The 16,034-nt window shown below is 40.8% G+C and overlaps 1 protein-coding gene across 4 annotated transcripts in view; it reads right to left on the minus strand.

Moving 5' to 3' along the window:
* Positions 1–4,570: 4,570 nt before the first annotated feature.
* The window catches only part of HERC2 (HECT and RLD domain containing E3 ubiquitin protein ligase 2), a 733,063-nt gene continuing 721,599 nt past the window's right edge, over positions 4,571–16,034 (minus strand). For all 4 annotated transcript variants that reach the window (XM_053707729.1, XM_053707727.1, XM_053707730.1 and 1 more), the window contains 3 exons: positions 11,938–12,043; positions 5,838–6,050; positions 4,571–5,212 (listed from right to left, as the gene is read on the minus strand). In XM_053707729.1, coding sequence (XP_053563704.1) covers positions 4,940–5,212; positions 5,838–6,050; positions 11,938–12,043 — 592 coding nt within the window. In that variant the 3' untranslated portion in view covers positions 4,571–4,939. The remainder of the gene's footprint in view (positions 5,213–5,837; positions 6,051–11,937; positions 12,044–16,034) is intronic.

Raw genomic sequence — 16,034 nt, forward strand, 5'->3', positions numbered from 1 at the left:
AACTTTAGGGATTTTGTCCCAAAATTCTAACCTGTCAGGCGGAACAGGATATAATTGCTTAAAACGTTTAGAAGGAGTAAATGAATTACCCAATCTATCCCATTCCTTAGCAATTACTGCAGAAATAGCATTAGGAACAGGAAAGACTTCTGGAATAACCGCAGGAGCTTTAAAAACCTTATCTAAACGTATAGAATTAGTATCAAGAGGACTAGAATCCTCTATTTCTAAAGCAATTAGTACTTCTTTAAGTAAAGAGCGAATAAATTCCATCTTAAATAAATATGAAGATTTATCAGCATCAATCTCTGAGACAGAATCCTCTGAACCAGAAGAGTCCAAAGAATCAGAATGATGGTGTTCATTTAAAAATTCATCTGTAGAAAGAGAAGATTTAAAAGACTTTTTACGTTTACTAGAAGGAGAAATAACAGACAAAGCCTTCTTTATGGATTCAGAAACAAAATCTCTTATGTTATCAGGAACATTCTGCACCTTAGATGTTGAGGGAACTGCAACAGGCAATGGTACATCACTAAAGGAAATATTATCTGCATTAACAAGTTTGTCATGACATTTAATACAAACAACAGCTGGAGGAATAGCTACCAAAAGTTTACAGCAGATACACTTAGCTTTGGTAGATCCAGCAGGCAGAGGTTTTCCTGTAGTATCTTCTGGCTCAGATGCAACGTGAGACATCTTGCAATATGTAAGAGAAAAAACAACATATAAAGCAAAATAGATCAAATTCCTTATAAGACAGTTTCAGGAATGGGAAAAAAATGCCAAACATCAAGCTTCTAGCAACCAGAAGCAAATGAAAAATGAGACTGAAATAATGTGGAGACAAAAGCGACGCCCATATTTTTTGGCGCCAAAAAAGACGCCCACATTATTTGGCGCCTAAATGCTTTTTGCGCCAAAAATGACGCAACATCCGGAACGCCGACATTTTTGGCGCAAAATAACGTCAAAAAATGACGCAACTTCCGGCGACACGTATGACGCCGGAAACGGAAATGAATTTTTGCGCCAAAAAAGTCCGCGCCAAAAATGACGCAATAAAATGAAGCATTTTCAGCCCCCGCGAGCCTAACAGCCCACAGGGAAAAAGTCAAATTTTTGAGGTAAGAAAAAATATGATAATTAAAGCATAATCCCAAATATGAAACTGACTGTCTGAAAATAAGGAAAGTTGAACATTCTGAGTCAAGGCAAATAAATGTTTGAATACATATATTTAGAACTTTATAAATAAAGTGCCCAACCATAGCTTAGAGTGTCACAGAAAATAAGACTTACTTACCCCAGGACACTCATCTACATGTTTGTAGAAAGCCAAACCAGTACTGAAACGAGAATCAGTAGAGGAAATGGTAAATATAAGAGTATATCGTCGATCTGAAAAGGGAGGTAAGAGATGAATCTCTACGACCGATAACAGAGAACCTTATGAAATAGACCCCGTAGAAGGAGATCACTGCATTCAATAGGCAATACTCTCCTCACATCCCTCTGACATTCACTGCACGCTGAGAGGAAAACCGGGCTCCAACTTGCTGCGGAGCGCATATCAACGTAGAATCTAGCACAAACTTACTTCACCACCTCCCTTGGAGGCAAAGTTTGTAAAAACTGATTTGTGGGTGTGGTGAGGGGTGTATTTATAGGCATTTTAAGGTTTGGGAAACTTTGCCCCTCCTGGTAGGAATGTATATCCCATACGTCACTAGCTCATGGACTCTTGTTAATTACATGAAAGAAATGAGTGTATAATGTCCCTTTAAGTAAAGCTCGTAAATTATCCATAGTAAATTCGAAAGTAACATCCTCAGACTCCTTATAAGAGTGTGGGGAAGAATCCTCAGATAACACCTCTCTGTCTGATGCTGACGAAGATCTGTCCAGATAGGACTCATTTGCTTGTCTAACTAATGACGGGCTAACAGAGGAATTGCCCTTGGAGGAAGAACTGGAAACATTTTTTAAATGGCACTTGTACTTACTTGCAGGCGGGATAGCAGCAATAGCCTGAGAAACCAAACTGTAGTTGGGCTTTAAACTGTGGAGCCAAAGCAGTCACACCACCATGAGTGACAGAAACTGGAGGGGATTCCACCTGAGGAGCAGGACCTGGAGCTTGAAAATGGTTCTGGAAAACTGATGCTAGGCACGGAACAAAAAGCTGAGCAAGTGAGCACACAGTAGCTGCTTTGCATAATAAACACCTCAAGGGGAAACAATATGTTTGAGGATTCCTTCTTATGGGGAACCTCCCTGATGGCTGCAATCCCAGAGGGATCCATTTGCGCAATTTCAAACAAGTTCCCAAAACATTTAGTACACGGTAAACTGATTTATGCTCATGAAATTACAACTAGCTATCCAGACTCTGGTGTAAGAGCTTACCACCTCCTGAAACCGGATAGTACTGAGCAGTTGTCACGGCAAAACTAAGCTGTCGCCACCTGACAGGGTACTCTAGATAGAGTGAAGGTGTATACGAAAGCACGCCAGAGAACTTCCTGGCAGGAAATAAATTCTCTGCCTCCCTCGATAAAAAAAAATACAGCATGTTAGCTCAGTGCTCCACACTCATGGCGAGCACTGAAACCGAAGTCTGTATATAATAAATAACTAATTCCGCTAAGTGTAAACGGAACACCAACACACCTCATCTATCCTAGAAATGGGGATTACAAAAGGGAAAGTTTGCCAAAACACAAACAGCATAAAACACCCCCACACACTTTCTCTAAAAACATAGCCCCTGTATGAGAGGCCGACAGTTTTAGGAATATTAGAGCAGCATATTAAAGCTGGTCCTGTAGGTAGCACACAATCCCAGCACTAAGTGCAAGGGAGGTAACATAGCAGTACAGTTATTTACCCTGCACTCACTGAGTGCCCTCTCAGGAAAGGATATGGCCCCAGGAAGGTACTTACCCTCACCAGAGCCGTCCCTGCCAGGTTTCTTCACAACTGTTCTGACCTGTAACAGAGGACAGATATAAGAAAAAAGTGCAATGTCGGGCCAAACAGACAGAGGCAAAGGAACTTCCCTGCGACACACACTGGCTAGTTTGGGACTCAACCCAAACAAGGGGAAGAACAAACGCACAAACATCCCCTCCTACAACCTTCTCTTCTAGGAAGTGTCCACTGAAGGAGTGAAGCTTAAATCTTTATATAATTCAGTAGCATCTCAATCCATGCCTACTCCTTGACAAGGCAAGACAATACTGGGAGGGATAGTTAAACTCTGATATATATATATATATATATATATATATATATATATATATATATATATATATATATATATATATATATATATATATATATATATCAGAAAAGGGGAGAAGGGGAGAGTCATCCCAAAAATGACACAGTAAACTCTGTTTGATTCACTAAAGACCAGAGAGTGCAAGCCTTTGCCTTTTTGTGATTTGGATTCTATTTTGCTTGCACCCTGGCAGTTGATTGATTAGGTGAGAGTGCACTTACTAGCTATAAATAAACACACACACACTATAAGTGCCCATAATAAGGCTATAGAGTATCTAAATGTTTAAAAATTAGACACTCATTCACCAGCAAACAATCAGTAGACAGCAAAACCAGTACTGAAACATATCAGCAGAGGTTATGGAAGAGGGGTGTATTGATGATCCATAGAAGGAGGCAAAATACAAGTCCCTGCAATCAATTATTGAGTGTCTGTGACAGATTTCCCATGAGGTGGAAAAGGAGCCACAAACCATACCCCATATACATCTCTCTGACAAGCACCGTACTCAGAGGGGAACTCGGGCCTCAACATAAACTGAAAACCCATCTATGTAAAGAAATCTACATCTTCATTCTTCAACCACCTCCAGTAGAGGCAAAATAAAGACAGTAGTAAATGTGAGGTGGGAGGGGTTTTATAGAGATCTGGGGTTTGGGAATCTATGCCAAAAGAATGTGGACTCTTACCACCTGTATGAAAGAAAAACAATTCTCAACCTATTTTTTGAAGAAACCTCAATCAGAAAACAATAAAAGCCTTAGCCAAGGTCAAAACAACTTATCTGCATACTTGTTCATGGGGGTGACATGCTGTTTTATAAATGTCAGATAATAAAAAATGGATCATTCTAACAGACAAACACAGAGCTGCGGGCACTTTTTATTCTGCTCACCACAAAAAAAAAAAAAGAGAAAAAAAAAGAAAAAGTATTGGTCATACTGCGTGTGACATTTTTTTTTTATTGTGGGAATATATATATATATATATATATATATATATATATATATATATATATACACACATACATATATTCATACACACACTAATCTTAATTATATACATTACCCATGAACAGTAAGAACGGTCACAGGAGTCTGTTTAAGATGTAGATTACAGAAACTAAAATATACAACGTGGACAAATGATACAACAGGAAGGGCAACATCCTGTCTTGCTTTATACACATGTAACTTTTTAGGGAACACTGGTAAAATTCGAAAAAAATATTTTGATTAGCAATCTGCTAGCAAAGTGAAATGAAAACAATTAATACTATTCTGTTTTGCAGTAACATTATTTGAATTCATCAAGAAAATACACAATATACAACACTAAATAGGAAAAGGAAAAAAACACCAAAAAAAAAAAAAACTATTGCACTCACAATTAAAAGGCTGTGCTGCCTTATTTTGCTTTTGACACTGCACCTTTAATAAACATTTACAACACTTAATAAAACACAATGTAAGTGCAGTGCAGAATAATTAGGGATAGGCACCCACGCAGCTCTTAAATGTAGTTTTAAAATCAACCTTCAGTCTTCGTGTAATGTCTACTACTAGCTTTGGATTGCCAGCTTCCCTTATAACGTGGTCCTCAGTGCAACAGAGATTTCATTTGCTGGGATCCTTTGCCTCAGCTCTATTAATGTCCAGTTAGGTAGTCCTGTGTAGAGTCTGAAGCAAAAGAATCAGCATCTTCATTGTCAGAGTCATCGCTGCTGTCATCTGCTGCTGGCTCTCCAGTTAGTGCAATCCGTGCATAGTCGTCAGTGTCTATAGATTTGCAGAAGTGAATGGCATATTTTAGTTTTTCCTCAAGTACCTGCTTGCAAGAATATCTGGGAAGCTTCAGCAGGAAAAAACAGGTATAGGATTCTGGGAGAAAATGGTCCGGGGGGTTATACTTATCCAAAACCTGTTTAAAAATAACACAAAGTGAGACATAAATAAAAAACAAAGACAACATTGTTACATAAATAACTACTCAAGAAATCTTTTTAGAACAAACTGCACTCCTGACAACCAGAAATAAACACATATTGAGATAATCTACAATACAGGTCAGCATCAATATGAAATATAATGCATAATCCAAATATTGTAGGCATTTAGGTATTCAGATCTTTTACAAATATATTAAAAAGGGACATCAGACACTAAATACAAATAAGCATAGTATTGAGGTTATTACTGTAGTCATGGGTGCTACTGTTGAAATGTACCTTTAGCATTATTCCAGTGCTGATGTGCTTGCACATGAGCAGTAACTTTCATTCCGGTACCTGCAGTGTAACCAAGGTTCCAAAATGGTGGCACCCATAAAACAGGGCGGTGCATGGGTGTCTAATGCCCATTAAACTACTCTACATATGCACCAAGTTTAGAGTCATCTTAGTGCTGCAAAAATGCAGCAATTAGCAATATTCCACTTTTAAAAAACCGACAGTTAGTTCATGTAATCTACGATATACACATATGCTCAGTGTACATGATTAATTTGTGTGAAAAATGTGATTTATAAAAGATACTGCAAACAATACCTGAATGACAAAATCCCTTCCTCTAAAGTCTGCAATTGTTCTAGGAAGCCTCGTTCTGCCCCACACAAACCGAAGGAAGAGCGAACGTTCAGTGTTAGAAAAAGACTCCATCACCTCCCAAAACCACTGGATAAGAGATGCAGTTGGCTCAATGCCTTTGTAGGTTGCTACAGATTTCAGCAGGTGAAGTGGAATATCAGGGCTGCCACAGACCTAGAGAGAACAGACTGCTTAGTGCACATAATCCATGTGTAGAATTCTGACAGTAGACTAAAAGTATAATGAAGATTTTTTTTTTTTTTTTAAGTGAAGTATAGTCAAAAATTAAACCCAGATAAAGTATACAGATTACAGTTTACATTTGCAGCTATAGCACATCTGTGCTAGTGTCCTTCATGTTTCTTCAACAGCATCGCTATTATAGCACTAACAAGTTATTTGCAGCTTTGGCTGGAAAAACAAAATGTATGCTTACCTGATAAATGTATTTATTTCCGGGCATGGAGAGGTCACAAAATATTCTAATTACTAGTGGGATATTCACTCCTGGCCAGCAGGGGGAGGCAAAGAGCACCCCAGCAGACTCCCAGTCATTCGGCCGAAGGGAAACAGAAGATAACACAAGGGTATAGAGGTGCCTGAGGACTATACAAAAAAAACTGACGTCTTAAATAGAATAAGGGCGGGTTGTGGACTCTCCATGCACGGAAATAAATTTATCAGGTAAGCATAAATTTTGTTTTCTTTCCTATGGCAGGGAGAGTCCACAAAACATTCTAATTACTAGTGGAAGCCAATACAAAAGCTAGAGGACACAGAATGAATAGGGAGGGAAAACAAGACAGGCGGACCTAAATTGAAGGCACCATCGCTTGAAGAACTTTTCTCCCAAAAGAAGCCTCAGCTGAGGCAAAAGTATCAAATTTGTAGAATTTGGAAAAAGTATGTATGGAGGACCAAGTGGCCGCCTTACAGATTTGCTCCACAGAAGCTTCATTATTGAAAGCCCATGAAGAAGAAACAGCTCTAGTGGAATGAGCCGTAATTATCTCAGGAGGCTGCTGTCCAGCTGTCTCATAAGCTAAACGGATAACACTTCTCAACCAGAGGGAAAGAGTGGTAGAAGTGGCCTTCTGACACCTACGCTTAGCAGAGAAAACAACAAACAGGGCAGAAGTCTGCCGAAAATCTTTAGTTGCTTGAAGATAAAATTTAAGAGCATGCACAACATCTAAGTTATGCAAAAGAAGTTCCTTCTGGGAAGAAGGGTTAGGACAAAAAGAGGGAACAATTATTTCCGGATTAATCTTGTGATCCGACACTACATTAGGGAAGGACCGCCTTATCAGCATGAAAAATAAGGTTAGGGAAATCAAACTGCAGAGCCGAAAGTTCGGAAACTCTGCGAGCAAAAGAAATAGCAAGAAGAAACAAAACCTTCCAAGATAAAAATGTAATATTAACAGAATGCATCGGCTCAAACGGAGCCTGCTGCAAAACTCTAAGAACAAGGTTAAGGCTCAAAGGGTGAGCAACAGATTTAAACACAGGCCTGATTCTGACCAAGGCCTGAACAAAAGACTGAACATCTGGCAGAACTGCCAGATGTTTATGCAGAAGAATAGACAGTGTAGAAATCTGACCTTTCAAAGTACTGACTGACAAACCCTTCATCAGGCTGAAAAACCAAAATTTGAGGAACCCTTACTAAGTTCCAAGAAAAACCCTTTGAATCACACCAATGAAGGTATTTACACCATACCCTATGGTAAATTCTGTGAGTAACCAGTTTTACGAGCCTGAAGAATAGTATCTATGACTTTCTCAGAGAAGCCATGTCTAGTCAAACTTAGATGTTCAATCTCCAAGCAGTCAGCTTCAGAGAAATCAGATTTGGATAAACAAAGGGACCCTCAAGTAGAAGGTCCTTCCTGAAAGGTAACCTCCATGGCGTTAGAGATGACATTGTCACCAGATCCGGAAACCAGATCCTGTGAGGCCATGCAGGAGCTATTAGAATTACAGAAGCTCTCTCCTGTGTGATGCAAGCAATTACTCGTGGAAGCAACGCAAACCGAGGAAAAAGGTATGCTAGATTAAAGCTCCAAGGAACCGCTAGAGCATCTACCAGAACGGCTTGAGGATCTCTTGACCTTGAACCGTACTTTGGAAGCTTGGTGTTTTGAAGAGTTGCCATCAGATCCAACTCCGGAACCCCGCACCTGAGAATTATCACTGTTGAAACTCCTGGGTGGAGAGCCCACTCTCCGGGATGAAAAGTCTGCCTGCTCAGAAAATCTGCCTCCCAGTTGTCCACCCCTGGTATGTGGATGGCATAGAGATGGCAATCGTGAAACTCCGCCCACTGGAGAAAGCAAGTCACCTCTTCCTTTGCCAAGGAACTCTGAGTTCCTCCCTGGTTATTGATGTAGGCCACCGAGGTGATGATGTCCGACTGAAATCTGATAAATTGGACCAAAGCAAGTTGAGACCAAGCTATTAAAGCATAGAAAATTGCTCTCAACTCCAAGATGTTTATTGGAAGAGACGACTCCTCTGGAGTCCACAGACCCTGTGCTTTTAAGAAACCCCCAAACTGCTCCCCAGCCCAATAGGCTGGCGTCCATGGTCACAATCACCCAGGAAGGCCTCAGGAAGCATGTGCCCTGAGATGGATGGCCCTGTGAAATCCACTATGAGAGAGCGAGAGAGACACTCTTGTTGGGGAATCCAAATTTATCTTCTGTGAGAGATCTGAATGGTCCCCGTTCCATTGACTGAGCATGCATAGTTGCAGAGGTCTCAGATGGAACTGAGCAAAAGGAATGATATCCATGGAGGCACCCATCAGTCCTCCATGCATTGAGCCACAGATGGACAAATAGACTGGAGAGACAGGCAAGAAACATGAAGTTTAGATTTTCTGATGGCCGTTAGAAAAATCTTCACGGACAGGGAATCTATGATTGTTTCCAAGAAACACACCCTTGTATCTGGAACAAAGGAACTCTTTCCCAGATTCACTTTCCACCCGTGGGAACGTAGAATAGACATCTCGGTATGAGATTTTGCTAGATGAAAAGATGGCGCTTGAACTAGAATTTCGTCTAGATAAGGCGCCACAGCAATACCCTGGCACCTCACCACTGCCAGAAGAGCCCCCAGAACCTTTGTAAAAATTCTGGGAGCTGTAGCAAGGCCAAAAGGAATGGCAACGAACTGGAAATGTTTGTCTTTGAAGGCAAACCTTAGATACTGGTAATGATCCCTGTGAATAGGAACATGAAGATACGTGTCCTTCAGATCTATGGTCATCATGAACTGACCCTTTTGGACCAAAGGAAGAATAGAACGGATGGTCTCCATCTTATAGGACGAAACCTTGAGGAATTGGTTAAGACACTTTAGGTCCAGAATGGGACGGAAAGTGCTTTTTTTGGGAACTACAAATAGATTTGAATAGAATCCTAGACCTTGTTTCTCTAGAGGAACTGGAACAATCACTCCAAGGGATGATAGGTCCTTTATGCAGTTTAAGAAGGACTATCTCTTTATCTGGTTCGCAGATAACCTTGACAGGTGGAAACTTCCCCTGAAAAAACAAGATTTGAACCCTATTCTGTAACCATGGGATACTATATCATCGCCCAAGGATCTGGAACATCGCGTATCCAAGAGTGCCCCCATTTGATCCACTACAGGATCGGGACGGCCCCTTCATTTTGATTTAGAATCAACTGAATGCTTCATGGCTTGCTTCCCCCTATTCCAAGGCTGAGTGGACCTCCAAGAAGACCTGGATTGATCCGACTTGGAAGAGGAAGACTTCTGTCCCTTAAAGCTATGAAAGGAATGAAAATTTGAAATCTGGCGACCCTTAGGTCTATTCTTTTTACCCAAAAGGTAGGAAAGAACCCTTTCCACCTGTAATATCAGAATTTTTATCTGCCTGACCTTGTCCAAAAAAGGTTTTACCCTTATAAGGCAGAGATAAAAGCTTGGACTTTGATGTAACATCTGCAGACCAAGATTTTAACCATAGAGCTCTGCAAGCTAAAACATTAAAAATAGAAATCTTAGCACCCAGCCTAAGAACTTGCATGTTGGCATCACAAATAAAGGTATTGGCTAGTTTGAGAGCCTTGATCCTGTCCTCCTCTATATAAGTCTCTTCTAGGATAAGATTAGATAAGGCATCGCACCGATAAGATGCTGCCTCCGCAACTGTAACAATACTAGCAACAGGTTGCCACTGTAATCCCTGATAAATGTACATCTTCAAAAAAGCCTCAAGCTTCTTATCCATGGGATCCTTGAAAGAACAACTATCTTTAATAAGAATAGTAGTTCTCTTAGCCAGAGTAGAGATAGCTCCCTTTACCTTGGCACCGTGCGCCACGAATAAAGAATAGCATTAGTAACAGGAAACATCTTTTTAAAAAAAGGGGACAGGGAAAAAGGAATCCCTGATTTATCCCATTCCTGAGTTCTAATATCTGCCATACAGTCTGGAACTGGAAATACTTCCACAGATGAGGGTACATCATATACCCTATTAGCTTACTAGAACTCTCTGGATTCTCCGCAACAGATGCTTTGGATTCTTCCAAAGTAGCAAGAACCTCCTTCAAAAGAACTTAAAGGTATTCTAACAAATCTGACATTAATACCCTCTAAATAGCAGAATTGGCCACTACAGTATTAGAATCTGACAATTACCCCTCAGAAGCCACTGAAGAATCATCCTCATCAGATAATTGAGACAAACTGACAAACGCAGCCTTAGCGGAGTCAGCCTTACTAACAATAAATATGTTTAGATTTCCTCTTTCGCTTACCAGAAACCTTTGGAAAAGCTGATGCACCTAAAACCCTCAGCTCTGCTGACGTCTTACACCCCTCCAGAAGTTGCTATCCCACTAGCACAGAAAACCGGACACACCCGGTAGCAAAATACACCACCTTGTTACCAGAACAGCCCAAATCCACTTGCAACTCTAGACAGAGAAAACTGCAACTTCCACACATGCCGCGGCAAACTCCGATCTGAACAGAGAAGCCGAAAACCGGAAGTGCCGAGGAGCTGTCACGTGACCGCAATGAAAAATCTTTTTATTTTAAATTGCGCCAAACAAAAATGGCGTGAAAACAGACAGCAGCACAGCAAAAAGTGATTTTGAAAATCTGAGCTGAGCAGCGATTGCAACAAGTTAAAGTTAGAACAAACACCAGTCAAACACTTCATACACTATCCATCTCTGAGCCCCAATAAAATATGATGCCTCTTTTCACATAAATGCAGTGCCCCTAAAACGGATTAAAATGCTTTCCACAAGAATTTAACCCCAATAGTGCCGGTACCTTCAAACCTAGAAGGGAAAGCACTTACCTGTGGATCCTGCTCTGTCAGGCAGGAGCTGTTTTCTATGGTGTGGCAACTTCTCAATTTCTACCAGGAACCAATAGAAAAGAAAGAACAGAGTAACCAACCCAGTCTTTCTATAATAGGGGTAGCAATAATGTTAGAAGTTTAAGCAAAGACCACCATGCCGTCTTCTAACTGCTAATAGCCACCATTACTCTTACTAAAAAGATTGGCATGGACAGAGCTAAACCCCAATCCTTGTTTGCAGGGAAAAGTACCCATAAAAGGATTAAAAGAAATCTTCAGACACCATCTTCGCCATTCTCCGTGATCAAGGCAAAGAGAATGACTGGGGGTTATGAGTAAGGGAAGTGATACTTAATAGCTCTGCTGGAGTGCTGTTTGCCTCCTCCTGCTGTCCAGGAGTGAATATCCCACTAGTAATTAGAATGTTTTGTGGACTCTCCATGCCAAAACTTTTTAATTGTGAATAAACAAAAAATGTAGAGAAACTGGGATCTACATACAGTATTTATATCAGAAAATAGAGGCTGTGCCTCAACATTTATGTTGTTTTAAATCAGGTATGCTTTAAATTGTACACCGTGTTTTAAGTTTAAAACTTTTCAGTTTCTTATCAATGTTCCTATTAAAGTGAGCACTGAATTGTTTGTTCAAGAAACACAAATAAGTGTGAAGCGAAGAATAGAAATATAAGAATGTAAAGATACACACCATAGTTTCAAGTTCATAACCAGTAAAGAGAGAAAGGAGGGGAACAGGAACAACTCGTGCCATCCCTTCACGAACTGCAGCAACCTGCTCGTCAAATTCATGCAATCTGTAGAAAAAAAAATGAAACGGAAAAACATGTTTAATAAAATGAGCCAGAAAGCAAAAAACTTTGAGGAATAGCCTGAATTAGGATGTAAGTATTCTACAGTATCATGTTTTCAAAATCTGTTTCTTTCTGCTCAGTAGTAGACAGATATACATCTACACAGAGTTAAAGGGACAGTCAACACCAGAATGTTTGCTGTTTTAAAAGATAGATAATCCCTGAATTACCAATTCCCCAGTTTTGCATAACCAACACAGTTATAATTATACACGTTTTACCTCTGAAATTACCTTGTATCTAAGTCTCAGCAGACTGCCCCATTATTTTAGTTCTTTTGACAGACTTGCATTTTAGCCAATCAGAGATGTCTCCCTGTTAAATTCACGTGCATGAGCTCAATGTTATCTATATGAAAAACGTGATCTAATGCCCCACTAGTGGTGAAAAACTATCAAAATGCATTTAGATTAGAGGCGCCCTTCAAGATCTAAGAAATTAGCATATGAGCTTTCAACTAAGAATACCAAGAGAACAAAGCAAAATTGGTGATAAAAGTACATTGGAAAGTTGTTTAAAATTACAACTTGACTGTCCCTTTAAGAACATCCAACATGCACTGCTCATTAATCAGAGCTCATTAAAGGGACATTAAACACTAAGGGCTAGATTATGAGTGGAGCTCAAACGTTTGTGCCCGAACGATAAGGAGTTTATCACGAGGGTTTGCGCACATCGGGCTTACCACTCGTATTAAGAGTTCAAAGTAAACGTGATTGCTTGAGCACAATCACGATTTACCATGAATGATTACCGCTACATACATACATACACACACACAAATATGTACATATGTATTTATGTGTGTATATCTATCTGTAAATACATATTTACTAATATAAAATATATATGTCTTATGTGTGTACATATGTAAAGTGAATTGGAGTCATTTGCCGTTAAAGGGACACAAAACGCACATTTTTCCTTTCATGATTCAGTTCAAATCAGCAAGCACTACCCAGGTGCTAAACCAAAAATGGTCCGGCTGCAAGAGAATGAAGAAAACTTTATAATAGAAGTAAATTAGAAAGCTGCTTAAAAACATAAATTATGACTTACCAGATAATTTCCTTCCCTTCGATACAGGTAGAGTCAACAGCTGCATTCATTACACTCCAGCCAAAGGCTAAAATACCTCCCCAACTTCCCTCATCCCCCAGTCATTCTGCCGAGGGAACAAGGAATAGTAGGAGAAATATTAGGGTGAAAAAGGTGCCAGAAGAAAACAACTTAAATTTAGGGTCACCCATCGGAGAGCACGGGCAGGAGCTGTGGACTCTCCCTGTATTGAAGGAAAGGAAATTATCTGGTAAGTCATAATTTATGATTTCCTTTAAAATACAGGGAGAGTCCACAGCTGAATTCATTACTTGTGGGAAATTATACCCAAGCTACAGCGGACACTGAATGCTAATGGGAGGGAACAAATAAGAGGCGGCCCAACCTGAGGGCACCACAGCCTGCAAGAAAACCAAACTCCCAAAGGCTTCCTTGATAGAAGCAAAAAATAAAAAGAATAAGAATGTAAGGAGGACCAAGCAGCCGTCCAACAATCAGAACCATAGGATCTCATGTCAGAGACCCAAAAGTATGACACTGCACTCTAACCAAGCCATAAACATCTGAGGAGGCTCGTGTCCCGCTGTTTCCTAGAACCAGCGAAAAACACTCCTCCACCAACAAGTAGGAAGTTAATCAGCTTCCAAAACCTTGCACTCCCCAGATATGAATAACATAAAAGGAAAAAAACGGTCTATTCTGATCAGAGGCGTAACTAGAAACCACAGGGCCCAGGTGCAAGAATCTAAGAAGGCCCCCCCCCCCCACCCAAAAAAATGTGAATTTGATACATATCTTTTTTTTTTCTTACATTTAAAACAGAAAAAAAATGTGAATCAGATTACATGTGTGCCTACAGTCTGTGAGATGGTCTGACCCCCTATTAAATGTATATAGTGACACTATTTAACCCATCAGTACTGTATATAGTGAGTTAGTGACACAGTCTGTAAGCTGCCAGTGAAATGGCTGGCCTGACTCTACCCGCCCCAGTACTTTATAAAGTGACCACAGTAGTCAGTGACATGGTCCAGCCCCCCCCCCGTACTGTATATAGTGGTACTGTACAGTGACACTGTTTACCCCCCATGCTGTAGTGACAAGGTCTGTAATTGGATGGTTCCACAAACATACACACACATGCATAAATACACACACACACCAATGGATAAAACAGAAACACTAACCCCTGTAGTCAAAGACACTAGTGAAACATCATGTCACACTCACATATCATCAGTGCAGGCAGTGGCAGGTCAAAGTTTTTTATCGATTTTTTTTTTTAAGCCGTTCCCCCAACCTCAGGGGCCCAGTCGCAGTTGCGACCCCTCTGCACCCCCTGTAGTTCCGCCCCTGATTCTGATGAAGTCTGACAGAAACCTCAAGGTAAGATTCCCCAATAAGGAATAACCTCTTCCCATTTGGACACAGTATATGACAATCTTAGGAAGAATAAACCCAGATAGCCTTATTAGACCACAATAAGGAAGAATGTACTGCAAATTGCAACATAGAAACTATGACACGTAGAAAAACAATCTACAGACGAAATAGGTCCTTGAATAAGAATTCAAAGACCACCTCCTGTACAGCAACAAAGGTAACCCGATGCAACTCCTGAAGGCTTAATCCAACCCCAAAAGGTGCAAGGAACTGACTTGCCGGCCCTGCCGCAGGCAGTGCCCTAGCAAAAAGAACTGAACACCTGGAAGATCAATGAACCTGGAACTGGAGCACAGAGAGCAAAAACTGCTTGCGAAAACACATACCAGAGAAAGGAACCACAGCTGGTATCCATATGCAACCTTCTGCTTGCCAGGCAGCTAAGCTAACCAACAGGCTATCCTTGCAGGCTGCCCCTTCGATAACAACTAGCTAGACAAGCCCTTCACCAGCTCATTCTAGAGGGCAAAAAGAATACTCCAGGATCCAGAAGAGTCAGGACAAGCTAGCTCCACCCGACAAAAAAGAGGGAGTCCACCATGCCGGAAACAGGTGACGAGGAACCAGGTACGAGCTGAAGGAAGGACCAAAACCCTTTGTAAAAAAAAAACAAAAAACTCTCGGCTAGGGCCAAGCAACCCCTCCCAATTCGCCCTGGAAGAAAAGATCCCAAGACGCAAAGAGACCCTGACAACAAGGGAACTCTCATGGCAGCGAGCCTCTAAACCATGATTACAAACTCGCGGGCAAAAATGGAGCAACACTCACACTGACGTCCACTCCCGATGGGATTGAGCCGTCCTCGAAAAAAGAGTGACATGGCCGAAAAGAAGGTTAAAATAGACCATCTCAGAATTAAGAAAACTGCCACAGCAGGATTCAAAATCCAAGCTTACAGTTTGCTAGGCTGGGAACTAATCCCTTAGGCCACTTAGCCCTGCGGGCCTCAGCTGAGAAATTTGATCTGCTTTCCTCAGATACACATTCAAACCTGATGATCGTAAGAAACATCCATTCCGGAAGAGCACGCTCCAAGAATGGATTGATGTAAACAGGCTTCTTTGTAGTCAGGGCTAATATATATATATATATATATATATATATATATATATATATATATATATATATATATATATATATATATATAATATCTCACAAAAAGCCGTAGTGGGCCTCTGCCCACCACCAAATTCGAGACCCTCCCGACTACGCAGGAGGAACTCACTAACTCAGAAATAATCCACTCACCAACTGGCATGGACCCAGAAGACCAGACCACATACTCCAGAAAACACTCTCACCCTGCTGACAGGGAAGAGAAGAGACAAAACTGCCCCAGGGGAACTAGGATAAAAATCCCCAACACCAGAAGATCAGGACCGAACACTGGAGAACGATTCCCCAACCGGTAAGCCAAAAAGAATGCTAAGAC

Source organism: Bombina bombina, chromosome 3 (assembly GCF_027579735.1).
Source record: "Bombina bombina isolate aBomBom1 chromosome 3, aBomBom1.pri, whole genome shotgun sequence".
NCBI classification, from domain to species: domain Eukaryota; kingdom Metazoa; phylum Chordata; class Amphibia; order Anura; family Bombinatoridae; genus Bombina; species Bombina bombina.